The 14,031-nt window shown below is 42.3% G+C and overlaps 1 protein-coding gene across 1 annotated transcript; it reads left to right on the forward strand.

The window, feature by feature from the left end:
• The first annotated feature begins 7,023 nt into the window (after nt 1-7,023).
• FIBIN (fin bud initiation factor homolog) lies at nt 7,024-9,190 on the forward strand. Its single transcript, XM_006198359.4, has one exon. It carries the CDS (start codon nt 7,568-7,570, stop codon nt 8,201-8,203), a length of 636 nt encoding a protein of 211 aa, XP_006198421.1. The 5' UTR covers nt 7,024-7,567; the 3' UTR covers nt 8,204-9,190.
• The last annotated feature ends 4,841 nt before the right edge of the window (nt 9,191-14,031 follow it).

A 14,031-nucleotide genomic window follows, 5' to 3' on the forward strand; every position in this document is an offset into this window, starting at 1 on the left:
AAAGTTTCCAAGTTCTTTGGGGGAAAAAAAAAACAAAAGCAGCCAAAAATCAAAAAAAAAACAAAACCCCAAAACCAAAAAAAACCCAAGTGTGGAAGATATTCCTCTTTACTAACAAAGAAAAGAAAGACAAATGTGAATACTAACACCCTGCCTCAACGCTCCATTTCCCACCCTTGCTGGTTTCTCAGGGGCATCTGGTTGGCCATTTTATGGGCTCCTTTATAAGCTTTATTAAGACCAGAAACAGCAGAATGTCTTAAATAAGGGGACTGACTCAGCCCCATTATTCCCGAGTAACTTCAATCAGTGGCTCTTGGCCTAAAAATTTCATGACACTTGCCCTGTTCCCAATCAGACATGAGCCATGAGCTTCCACTCCAGCGCAGTCCCTCTCTTGTGATCCTCACCAGGCACCTCAATCTGCAGCCTCTTCACGCCTAATGTTCCCCACAACCTCAACAGATTGCATAACTGTATCTACTCCTCCTTGCTTCCACATGGTTACCGAACAAAGTGCTTGAGGAACTGAAGTTACACCAATCTGTTGGCTCTCTCGTACTCTCTAATTTTTCTCATCTTCCCCAATTCTCTTGGACCTGACAATTAAAATGATAAGGAAAAATGAAAACACTGCTCAAAGAGGGGAGATAAGTGAGGCCAGATTCTTCTCCATCCTGGCTTGATCAAAACCAAAGCATGTGCTTTCAATAGCAGAAAAGTGAAAATCTTTACCAGGCAAATAGCAAACTATCCTGCAGGGTAGGTTATTTTTTTTTAACACTTAAAAATCATTCAATTTTATTAATAAACATATATTAATTTCACACATGTCTAAATAAAGCCTTTTGCAATACACCATGTGATCTAGGGCCATACGGACAGACTGCTGCATAGTTTACTTAGAATGGGTAAAAAGTCACTCTCTTCCAAATGTTCTGATTATTGCAAGTCACAGGGCTCCTTCCCTCCTCTCCTGCCAGGATCATCCAGATTAAGTGTGAGACAATGCTGGCTGACTGATGCCTGGACAAAATGTGCCCAAGTAAAATAAATTATCTGACTATCATTAAGTAATAGAATTCCTTAAATTCTATAATTTAACTATCACAACAACTAACAAATATTTGACCTTTGCTATATTCTTGGCTCTGTGCTAATCACAGAGAAAATGAAAGTACATAAAACACATCCTCACCCTTGGGGTAGACAGACCAGTTTAACAGAAAACCCAATACAAAGTGATACATATTATAAAAGAACAAAGAATAAGCACCACTGAAACACTAACTACAAAAAGATTTTGTCAAACACTAAATAGAAAGTGATCGGCTTAACCTAGGGAGCCAACAAATATTCATGAAGCACGTCCTATGATCCAGGCACTACGCCAGGCTCTGGGGAGACAGATGTGAACATAGCTCCTATCTTCACATGGTGTCAGTTGAGCTGGAATGACAAATCTAGAACAAATAAATACATAAAGTACAATTATAAATAGGGGCAAGTCCATGAGAAAAAGAACAGCATGGTATAAAAAAGAATGCTAGGGAGAACTAATTAAAATCTGGAAATCAAGGAGGGACTTTTGGAGGAAATGACATTGCAGTTAAGACATGAGAGGCGAGCAGACACGAGGCAGGAAAGGAGTTGGGTAAGAGGGTTCCAGGCAGGGAGAACAGAATGAGTGAAAACCTAGAGATGAAAACAAATTTTACTGAGAAGCCCATGCAGTTTGAGCATAATGAACAAAGTGAGGAGTCTCAGGAGGTGGAAATTGAGAGTCTGGGACCAGATAATGCAAGACCTGGTAGGCTAACTAAGGAAACTGAATTCAGTCAAAGCGCAGGGGGAAGCCATGGAGGCATCTAAAATGGAGGCTAAAATCCCTCCCAAATGACTCTGGGTCCTTATAATGTGCTTAACTGACATGACCTGGTACCATACAGACAGATGGTTTTTGATCCTCTGGTTTAAGACCCAACCTCTTCATGGCACTCTTTTTCTCTCCTCTGGACCTCCCAGCTCTCCTTTCCAATGATTCATCTCTTCACTGAGGATTTAACTGTCCCCTCCCCTCCCTACTCCCCCACCCACAGACATGATTTCTAGTAGCTGTGTCCTCAGAATCCCCCAGAGTTAAGCTGATCTGTCGTCCTCTACCTGATAGCATGCTTTCCCTCTGAACCTTCCTGGAAACCCTCCTCATGCCCTCCCTTCCTTTGACTCTCATACCTCCACTTCCCTCCTTAGCTCTTTCCTCTGTGATGGGTGAGGACCGTGTTCATGGGTAAAATGGGTGGAAACTATCACAGACTCCTTGAATCTCTGGTAGTGACAATAAAGTAAGTGTTATAGCCTTTCTCTTTGAGTATATTTTCTATCCTAACTGAAAATAAATATTTGCATTATTGTGGAATATATTTCACAACCTACATACTCATTTCCTGTTTGGCAGTTCTTGAACATTTCTAACAGCCTTTACTTTTTTTTTTTTCCTGGAAAGTGTGGTAGAGATATCTTGTGTTTGTCCACATCTCGTTTTCCTCTCCTTCTGGGCACATGAAAGGATTAGACTCCCCCTCGCTTTGTACCGAGGCAGGGTCTTGTCGTTGGCCAATGGGCAGTGTGCAAAGTGGCATGCGCCACTTCTAAGCCAGTGCGTTTAAGTGCAGCGTGTCGCTCCCTGGAGCCCTCTTCCCCAGCCACATTAACCAAGGAGGTTTCGTGTTGTAAATGGTGAGGCAGAGTTGCCACACAGAGGAGAGTTACTAAGTCACCTTGACTTGTGGTAGATTTGAATTTGGTGTTAGCATTTAGGGGTTCTTGTTACCATAGCACATCGTGCCTATTCTGACTAAAAGAGAAAGACTGGGAGAACGGATCTCTCTCCTCACACATTACATTTATCTCCTTGTAAACTTTCTAATTATGTTTTCACAGGTGTGTTTATTGCCTATCTCTGATGGGAACTTCGTGAGTTTGTGATTATTTTTGTTAATTAACTCTCCTCCGCCCCTAACTAATGTTCTCATAGTAAATAATAATAACCACTTCACTGAGTTCCGTGACAAATAGACTAGAAAATCAAAATGTATTCCGCTCTCTCCCTTCTTTTCTTCAGTCTGTCTTTTCTTCCTTCCTTCCTTGCTAACTTTCTTCCTTCCCTACTTCTCTCTGCTGTCTTGCTCATCCATTTTTATTCCTCTCTCCTCCTCACCCTCTGTAAACAATGGCTGCTTATAAATGCTACTGACATGTTCACTGATCACATAATCCCCAAAGTGCTAAATACTGTGTCCTTCTGCTCATCTTCCCCCTTTTCTTCTTTTCCTCTGTTAAGGACCCCTATTCTGGTCTAGGCTAATTCCCTTTGTTCATTTGTCTTTTTTGACATGGTCCAGGGATGAATTCCATCTGACAGTTTTGGGAAGATGTTGGGAGTGCGAGCTTCTACTTCCCAGAGGCTCCTTTTGGGTTTCTAGACTATAAAGTGGAACTTAATCTCCCCAACCTTTCTTATACTTACTGCATACAAGCCTCTTTTCTATAAAAGTTCTACCATTACCATAGTCAGAAACAGTCAATATTATGCTGTACACCAGAAATTGACACACTGTAAACTGACTATACTTCAATAACAGGAAAAAGAAGAGAGAGAGAGAAAGAAAACAGTCAAAGGGTCACAAAAACCTTTGGCAAGGAGAAGTTACAGAGCTTAAGAAATCTCACAGGTCTTTATGCTTGTGGTGCCGGCCTGAATTCCTGCTTCCCTCTCTGAAGTGGTAACTGGACCAAAAGGACAAGATTTTAAAGTGCACTGAAAAGGATAAAGGATAAGCAAGTTTTAAGCTAGCAGACCTAGGTGGTAAGGATTGCATAAAACATCTGGTATTGGGCAACGGTGCTCATCTACATGACATCTATGTGACATCTACATGCCTCTGGCCCTGCCCCTGAGGTTCTCCTTTATTCTTGAATTTCCCTAGTTCCTCTCCTTGAACTTGACCTCTAATTTTCAACCCTAAACCCAACTGCTGTCCCTACCAGCAGACAGTGCTTTCTTGATTTGACTCTTCAAAGTCCTCTGAGTGGTATGCCTGAATTGAGACATTTCTTCTGGCTCCGTTTACGTTAGACCAATCCTCAGAAACCCACCTTAGCTCTGACCCTAGCAGATCAGCCCAAGATGGAGCTGGACACACGTGAAGAATGTACAAATGAATGCCTTTTTAAAGTGAACAAAACAAAGTGTTTAATGCAAAAGGCTGCCTGGAGCTGGCTAGCACTGGCTTATGAGAGCCAGATGCTAGGTTTTCAGGAATTTTTCAAGTCAGTTGTTAAATAGAGTCATTATTAAAAATTAAGTTATTTAAACTTACAATTAAATAAATTATGCTAAAATAACGTGAATGCATAAGTAAAATTCACTCTTTTCTCTTTTCTATGCTCTTGTGGTCCTCTGTGTCTGATGCATCTGTAGGATGGGAATGTCATATAATGCTGTGTCATTGCACGTCTTCCTAACTCTGCAGTCACTGACATTGGCCATGGAGATAGTAGTTACCCCATGGAAATCGGCAAATGCTAGAAAAGGGGCTTTTTCTCCCCTCCAGTCAGCTGTTAAACACTTATCAGCACATCACACAATAGGATGCCAGTACTTTTCAGAAGTGGTTACTGAAGACAAAAGCATGGGGGAGGGGGGATATTTGCAAGTTACATCCCCAGAATCTATTCTCATGCTGTCCCATCCCAAAAATGTCCCTAAGTTTCCCAGCCATAGAGTTTGCATGGTACCTTGCCTTCAGCTGCAAAACCGGGTCATTATTTTCTTAAGCCCAGTGGCTTATCCCAAACCTCTGATTATAGTCAGCCTGGTTCTAGGACAGATTAATGATCTAAATCCAGCCAACTGTGGCCACTGAAGCTGAGCTGAAGGACCTGCATTTGAGCTACCAGGAAATCTAACCTGCCATTCTTGCTACGTGTGAACAAGAAAGTTTGTAGCCCTGAAAGACACCAGTAGCCATCTTGGAACAAAATAAAAGAGACTGCCAAGAATGAATATAAGCTGAAGAAGTAGAAACAAAAAATGGTGAGAGAAAAGACTAGGTTCTGGACCAGGCCAAGGCTGAAAATCCAATTTATACTTTCTGTAAGTCAAGGAATCCCCTTTGCTTTTAGTCTGATTAATTTGGACTTTCGGTTACTTGTACCAAAATGATTCCTTCCTGATTGGTAACATGGGGTTTATGTCTTTAAATGCGGGAACTGCAGGAAAAACTGGATATTGTGTGTTTATATATGCCTGACTCTCCAACCAAAAAAAACTTGTTTTTGCACACCTTTGTATCTGTGCTGACTTAACACTGTGCCCTTCACGTAGTAGGGAACAAGTAGTAGTAAGTGCTTAAGATAGGTTTGTTTAGTTGCATTGGTTAGTAAGTCAGGGAGGGGACTGTGCAAGTGGAGTGAATCAGAGTAAATTCCTCTTCCTTTTTTTGGCCAAATGGCCAATTTGAATCCATGTGTTGTCATTTGTAAGTATGCCAGGGGAAAAAGGATGAAGCAATATGGTTCTCGAGTCCAAGAGTCCAGCCTCTCAACTGGAGAAGGTTGTAGTTTTCTGCTGAAACTACAGTGAAAATGTCATAGGTTTTAGTTACCATAAACACTAAGAAAATCCCTTTGGTCTATGTTTTCACGATGCCAAGTATCTGGATAAAAATGAAAATGTGCGGCCAACATGCTCCCCCAAATCTACGCAAGTGATGCCGCATTGACAAACTATCCAGTTGCTTAACCAGACCTCTCATTGTCTACCCAGAATTGTTTATGTCATAAAAAGTGATGGCAACAAGGATGGTACTGTGGTGCTGAATGACACCAGTCCATTATGACTCTGAGAGGGAGCTAAGTATAAACACAGGCAAATCACATGAGTGTTTCAGTGACATATCAAGGCAGAAAGAGGAACTCATGATAGAAATAGGGAAAGTGACTTTGTTTTTCCCACTCCTTCCCTGCCTTTTTCTCTATAACCCTATTGCTGTTCAACAAAAAATATCTCTTATTTATTTATATTAATTCTCTTTCCTTGTCCCAGAATGTAAGTTCCAGGAGGGCAAGACTTTGTTTTTGTTCACTGCTGCTCTTTTTGTGGCACCTAATATAGACTCTGATGTATCGTAAATGCTTAATAAACATTTGACAAACAAAGGAGATGCCCTGAACGATGGTGATTTGCTAAGCAATTCATAAATCAGAAACCAAAATGGCCTGATGAAAAAAAAATGCTCTTTTTTCCTAAATTAAATTAAAAGACCTGGTGACTTAATGAGTGGCTGGCTCAACTCCAATCTTACTGGGTGACAATAAACACTTTGTTGAACAAACATTTTATTCCTTGGTTTCTCCATCTGGAAAAATGGAGATACCAGAACCAGCCTTATACTCTTCAAAACTTTTAAGTGTCCCAAAAGAGGCAACAGCTGTAAATGCATTAGATTAAAGGTGAACTAGAGGGGCTTACCAGGATACTTTTTCATCACATTCAACAATTATCTCAGCTGTCCATTGACTTATTAAACTGGCAAAACTCCATTTATCAGCTTTTGTTCTTATACACACTAGCAACCACGCATTAATCAGTTTTCTACATTCCTGTTTCTTCCAAAGTATCGTTATTTCACATTGAAATTAACTAACCATTTCATTCACTTCAAATTTGCCTTCAAAGTCATAAACTTTTTAATGATAAAAATAGACATACTCAGGGAATCCAATCTAACTGATACTTATTTTAAACCGGTGAAATGGCATTTCTCCAGGGTAATTAGCCTTCCTCTCAACACGTTAATAGCAAAACAGCCTTTCTGTTGTGGGAATTGTATTTATCCTCTTCCCATTTTCTCCTGCCAGCTAAATTCTATTTTCCAGGATCTCCCTTCCAATCCTCAAAAAGAGACCCTGTACCTTTAATAGTAGAGACCTGGTGAGAGGTTTCTTTCCAAACTTGTTCCCTGGCTTCCAAGTGACGAAACCAGCTGTAATTTGAGAGCAGAGAGATCCTCAGGATATCATTAGCCAAAGGAAAAGCTCTGCGTTCCCACCCAGTCCAGGAGTTGAAACAGTATCAGAGGGCAAGAGCCTTTTTCTCCAGCTACAGGCTCCATCTCCGAGGAGCGAGTGGAACTCCGAGAGCCAGAGTGGGGCCACCGAGCCTGCGTCCAGCCAGAGCCCTGGAGGAGGGGTTCCCTGTGCGCCCGGATCCCGCCAGGAAACAGCCGGCTGAGTTCCAGCCATCGGAGCGCAGGAGCACAGAGCGCAGGAGCTCAGAGCAAGGGTGCATCCCGCGCTGCTGGCTGCGGGGGCTGCTACCCAGGCTCTGGGGCTGCAGCCACATGAAGCCAGCTGGGGAGGGGGGGCCAGGGTGCAGCAAGCCAGCCGGGACTGAGGCCGACGCCGGCTCAGAGAGGCACTGACTCCCCAGGGGACCCCCCCCTTCCTCGTGCCTGGGTGACAAGTCTTCTCCAGGGGCCCGCGGTCCTCCTGGATATCCAGGATGGTGTTCGTGAAGTTCCTCTGGATGGGTTTTCTGTGCCACCTGTGTCAGGGCTACTTCGATGGCCCTCTCTATCCAGAGATGTCCAATGGGACTCTGCATCACTACTTTGTGCCCGACGGGGACTATGAGGAGAACGATGACCCCGAGAAGTGCCAGCTGCTCTTCAGGGTGAGTGACCACCGGCGCTGCTCCCAGGGGGAGGGGAGCCAGGCCAGCAGTCTGCTGAGCCTCACCCTGCGGGAGGAATTCACCGTGCTGGGTCGCCAGGTGGAGGACGCCGGGCGCGTCCTGGAGGGCATCAGTAAGAGCATCTCCTACGACCTGGACGGGGAGGAGAGCTATGGCAAGTACCTGCGCCGGGAGTCCCACCAGATCGGGGATGCCTACTCCAACTCGGACAAGTCCCTCACCGAGCTGGAAAGCAAGTTCAAGCAGGGCCAGGAACAGGACAGCCGGCAAGAGAGCAGGCTCAACGAGGACTTCCTGGGGATGCTGGTCCACACCAGGTCCCTGCTGAAGGAAACGCTCGACATCTCTGTGGGGCTCAGGGACAAATACGAGCTACTGGCTCTCACCATCAGGAGCCATGGGACCCGGCTGGGTCGGCTGAAAAACGATTACCTTAAAGTGTAGGTGGAAGGGCACACTGCTGGGAGCCGGCATCAAAGCAGCCCTGTCGCAGAGGGTGGGGGACAGAACGGGGCTACCTTTTCCCTTCTGCTTGTTATTTTTTATAACCAGATTTGCACTTGGAGAATGATCCGAAGTGATCTTTGAAAAAAAAAAAAAGTGAGAGTTGAGTGGTTTTAGTTTTGTTCATTATTTATGTGCTTGCCATTGATTTGTCACCAGGAAAGAACAATTTAAAGCCACGCCTCCCATCTTTCCTAGAGGGCTTTATAACTCTGCAGAGACACCTGTTTCAGCCACATCTAAACGGACACAGTTCGTGCAGTAAGGGCTGACTAAACTGCTCCATCCTGGAGGTGATGTGAGAAAATGCAGGGAGCATATGCAGAGCGTCTTTCTGCCTTCAGCCTTCTCTCTTGGGCTCTGAAAGCTGTCAAAGTTGCCTGTTTCTCAGATGAGGTCGGAGGTGCCGCTCTGCACGCCTGCCAGAGGATGGAAGTTGCCTGTTTCTTCTCCTTTTCCCTCTTATTTATTAACCATGGTCTCCAAGGTTTTGTTTGTAGTTGTTTTCTTTTGGGTTTTGGTTTTGGGGATTTTTTTTTTTTGAGAATATGGGCTAGAAACAATATGCAAATCGTCTTTTGCAGGGAGATGTCTGCAGTGCCTCTGTGGGGAGTTGCAAATTAAAGGGGCCACGTTGAAGAAGTCTGAGCTCTGTGGTTACACACTCATGCTGATATGCTGATTTGCTGTGTCTCTCATTGTGTGTCTGTGTCCTCAGTGCTGCAGTCCATCACAAAGAAGTAGGTAGGGTGCCTGGACACACCCCCAAATGCTTGTGACTTAGGTTACCAATGTATTCTTTCTCATTTGGGGGCTTTGCTTCTTTTTTGCTTATTGGAAACTTGTACTTTAAGTAGGGGGAATTCTAATTCTCCTAACTCCTTAACTAAGTTTTGTTATTCAGCCAATAAACATGTTCTCGTACAATACTGGCTTATTTTCTAATTTATATCTGTTAACTTTCACACTGCAAAGATGGGCCAATGCAAAAAAAAAAAAAAAAGAGAGAGAGAGAGAGAGAAGGCTGGGATTTAAGCCAGTTTACTTAGAGTATATGATAAAGAAGGCAGAGGGAGAGCTACATATTTGGCAACTCTCCCTTCCATGGCCACCCTCACCATCTTCAAAAGAAAAAAAAAAGTCTAGGCTGGGCTAGAACTTGATCTCTGCTGGTCTGCCTAAAAACTCCAGTTTTCTCTGGTTTTTCCTATAGAATCAACTGGAAAAGTTTACAGCAAGGCTCAGAGCGTATACACCCTCAGAATGCAGAGAGAGGGCTTCGTTCTGTTATAGGAATGACATGATGTTTAACTGTTTTGAAGACAAGTCTACGTTATTTAATGAATGATTTTAAAAGGAGGAAAGGCACTTTATTTCATGTCTTTTCCCAGCCAATCCTCACCATCATCTTAAATATGCTTTTCTTTCACACATATGCACACACACTGGAAAATAAGTGTTCATAACCTACTCTTCAACAGGGAGCCATTTTTCTTTCCCTCTCCTATGCATGAGGAATCTGATTTTATATTCCTCCAAAGTATCCAATATCCTCTTACGACAACAGGGGAAACTGAGGCCCAGAAACTAACTGATTCTCAGCTGGTTCTAACAGCTCCTGGTCTCTTACATTTAAGTACAAGATCTTCCCACACTGCTCTTTTCAAGGATGCTGAGAGAGGGGAGGGAGTGGCCTGAGGCCTGAGCCTTTGCATTAACGATCTTATTGTTTAACATACAAAAGGAACAAAATATAGAATAATACTTAAAGTAATCTTTTGTAACTTCTTTTCATCACCCAGGGGCCTGCTTTTGGCTGTCTCTTGTGTGTGAGAAGAAGACTGGTGTGTGGGAAGAAGGTAGATGATCTTTGAAGAGGGTTCCTTTCTTCCATGAAAGATGAGGAAAAAAATTACTGCAGAGGCAAAGAAGATGATCTTTGGAACTTAAATGGTTGTAGTCTGTAGTCATAATCCTTCATATCTCAAAACTTTTATATCACTCACAGTGATCACGTCTAATCCACAGACATATTAAATGTCATCTCAATTTTCCCAGGTGTGTTAAGAGGATATTAGACACATGATACAGGTGGAAAACTGGTTTCCTCGTGAGGGCTAATTTCAATCAATGGGTAATGGCTACATACAGTAGTGTATTAAAAAGGATTTAAATGACACAGATGTAAAGAGCGCTGTCCCCTGCTCAAGACATCTTCCACGCATGCAGGTAGGCGAGTGGTGACGGCATTCACTACTAATTTGAAAACACTGAAACAGATAATGTATGTGGTTCTTTCTAGTGGTAACATTCTGTGATTCCTACAAAACCAGAACTATCTGACACTGACTCATCCATTCAAGGCTAGATGGATAGCCAGTAATCCCAAAGAGTCTGGCATAAACCCAGAGGAAAAACAGGAATTTCCAGGTGGGGAGCTTGAGCCATCCTGGCCCGCCAACCCAGAGGCTGGCATCACCAGGTGCTCCCCAATGCTCGTGATGGGGAGCCGGGTCCCCGCAGATCTTTCTTCTCAACTTCCCCGTTATTCTTATTAACACTTTACTCCTCATACAGTGACAAATTCTTTTTTTTTTGAAGTAATGGTTCTTTATTTTTGAGACCATGAAATATTTTGAGAATCTGAAGAGAAATTATATACCTTCTGCCTTCAGAAATCTACTTCCAAGAACATGCATACAATTTAGGATATTCTTTTTTTTATTTTTAATAAATATTTGTCAGTTGCTCAATATGTGTCAGGCACTGAGTTAGGCTGTGGGTAATTCTGAGATCCTACGCAGTCTTGGGACACCATCTAAACCAAAGTTTAAAAAGCCTGTTACAGTTTTACTTGGAGTGGGAGGTATTTATTACTATCTTGATTATTATTGTTATTATTATTATTATTATCAGCAACAACAAAATAGCCAATTGTTTTGAGAACTCAACTCCGCATTTTTGGTTTAGGGCCTGTGCTAATAACTTTGCTTGGGTAGTTCCCTTAATTTTAACAACAAACTGTGTAGGAAAGTATTATCTAAAAGGAATTAATATATGCCAAGCGCCTAGAAGAGTACAGGACACAGAGTGAATCCCCAGTAGACGTTAGTTGTTGCTATGACCATATTTATTACTATCCTTCTTTTCATAACTGAGGCCCAGAAAGGGTCGGTAATTTTCCCAAGGTTAAAACTGTGATGTCTCATTTACTTCACTACCTTCCCACGTTCTAAGCTGATGATTATCCAGTGGGATACATGACCAGATAAAAGAAGAATGTGGTGGGTAAGGGTCCACCTGGGCAGCCAGTTGTCCCCTCCAAACGCCGTCCTCTCTAGGCCAGTCGGCCTATAGCCCACGGCAGTTTGGATGTCTGAGTGCTGCCAGTCAGGAGCTGAGTGGCTGCACTGTTGACAGAATTCCTCGTTGACACTTTCCCTGTGTGATGCATTGCTCAGCACCACTCATCCTCACACTCCCAGTCTGACCATGAGAAGACGTCCACAGACCTACGATGGAGCATTCTGTAGACATCTGTCCATCTAGAGTCTGCTGATAAAGGACACCAGGCCGTGTTACTCTCTGTAACTGCCAAAGCCACTTTCCCAGAAGCTGGTAGGTGTGGATGTGTTATGGCCAGCAGCACGGAGAGGCTGTCCCATAGTTTACATACTTCTGTTGCCTTTTCAACTCTCGTTTACAATTCTGCTAAGGAAACAGACTCAAAACTTTCTGAGACAAGCCTTGAAATTTCAATTGTAAACCATTTTAACAAGTAATAAAAGCGTCCATGAAAACCACTGAAGATACAAAATCTCCCCAAAGGGTAGTATGGTTAAATTTCTTTCGAGCATTTTTTCAGAGGATGGTTATTAAAATTCTGATAGGGAACAATACTTGGGTGTGAAATATAAATACTAAATGTGGTTAACAAATGTTTTAACATAACAGGAAAAACAACTGGAGACTTAAAAAGTTTTGGTGAGAAACAGAATACAGAAATGGATAACAATCATTCACCAGCACAGAGAATGAGATTCTGCGAGTCATCTTAGGAATTTTGGAATTGGGTGGTCCTTAGGAATACTATTTCTAGAGTCAGGATCTCCATGGATGTGTTACTTACCAGGTATTTTTAAAGTGCCACCATAGAAATAGTACAGTCGGCCCCCTGTATCTGTGGGCTCCACATCCATGAACTCAACCAACTTCCGATGGAAAACACTTGAAAGAAAAAAAAAATCCCAGAAAATTCCGAAAAGCAAAACAAAAAGCAAAAAATAGAGCACTGGCAACTATTTACATAGCATTTATATTGTAATAGGTATGATAAGTGGTCTAGAGATGATTTAAAGTATTTGGGAGGATGTGTGTGATTATATGCAAATAATACACCATTTTACATAAGGGACTTGAGCATCCCTGGGTTTTGGTATCCAAGGGTGTGCTGGGACCAATCAACTGTGAATACTGAGGGATAACTGCGTATAGACGTGTGAGGAAGCTGACACTTAAATAAAGAATTTGAGTGTGGCATCCTGGGGAGGGTGGCATATGAGCAAGTTTCTACAGAAGCTTAGCAGCAGTCCAAACTGGAATTGTCTGGAAAACGTAAAACAGTGTAAATAAAATAAGGACTTTTTATAACTACACATTCAAGAGATAAGGGAGTTTCATTGTTGCTGTAATTATTGCAGTTTCGCTTCTTAAATAGCTTTTTTTCTGATTCTATAAACCATAGCTGCTGAATTCTAATAACATAGCACACAAGAAAATACAAAGAAAACAAAATCATTCATATTCTCAAATGTCCCCTGTCATACACCCACTATTTGCATATTGGTGTGCATTCTTTTAGTACTTTTCACATGTATCTATGTATTTTTTCTTCAGAAAAAAATGATATTATAATAATACATTGTTGTATAGCCAATGTCTATTTTAGGTGTTATATGCTCAATTGCAAAAATCTACCTCGAGTGCTTCAAGGGGCAGAAGTTCTGGGTTCAGATCTTGGGACAAGTCTCTTCAGTGTTCTGAAATTCAGTCACTTTGTTTGCCCAATGAAGATAATGATAGCTAATATTTACTGAACAGGCCCTGCTCAAAGTGTTTTCCATAGGTTATCTTAGGTAAACCTCCCATGTTTATATTTCAGATAGATGTAATAGTTTTTGGGTAAGAAAACTGAGGCACCAAGAAGTTAGGTCTCACAGCTAGACGAGAATGGAGTCAAGATTCAAACATAGGTGATCTGACTCCTCCACTGACCTGATAACCACTAACGATGCTTTTCCTTTCTGAAGGCAGGAGACGGGACACATGATATCTTAACTCTATTCCAGGATCTATGATAAGTGGCCTGTGAAATGAATGTTTTTCCTGTATGACTTCCTTCACTGTAAAAAGTTAAACCCAATTTCTCTCTAAGAACTTTTTCTCTGCTTAATGTTGTGTTAGGCAAAATATCTCCTTACACCTTATGTCCCTCTGGGATTCTTTGCCTAAGAACGACTGCCTTCTTGCTCAATATTACATTTTCCAAGCACTTTCCCATGTATTATCACATTCGATCATAACACGTGAGATAGATGCTGCATTGGCCAGGACATTTCACAATATTCACCATTTGGAGACGGTAGCCCAAAGCTCACAGCTAGAAACTGAATCCAGACATAAAGATTTCTTGTCCAAGCACTGCTTGCCTTGCAGGTCTACCTCTGACTCCTCTATGCATTCATTCAAAATACGTTCATTGGATGCCT

Source organism: Vicugna pacos, chromosome 10 (assembly GCF_048564905.1).
Source record: "Vicugna pacos chromosome 10, VicPac4, whole genome shotgun sequence".
NCBI lineage: Eukaryota > Metazoa > Chordata > Mammalia > Artiodactyla > Camelidae > Vicugna > Vicugna pacos.

Coding starts and splice junctions, on each gene's coding strand:
- FIBIN (XM_006198359.4), top strand. CDS start 7,568: ATGGTGTTCGTGAAGTTCCTCTGGATGGGTTTTCTGTGCCACCTGTGT.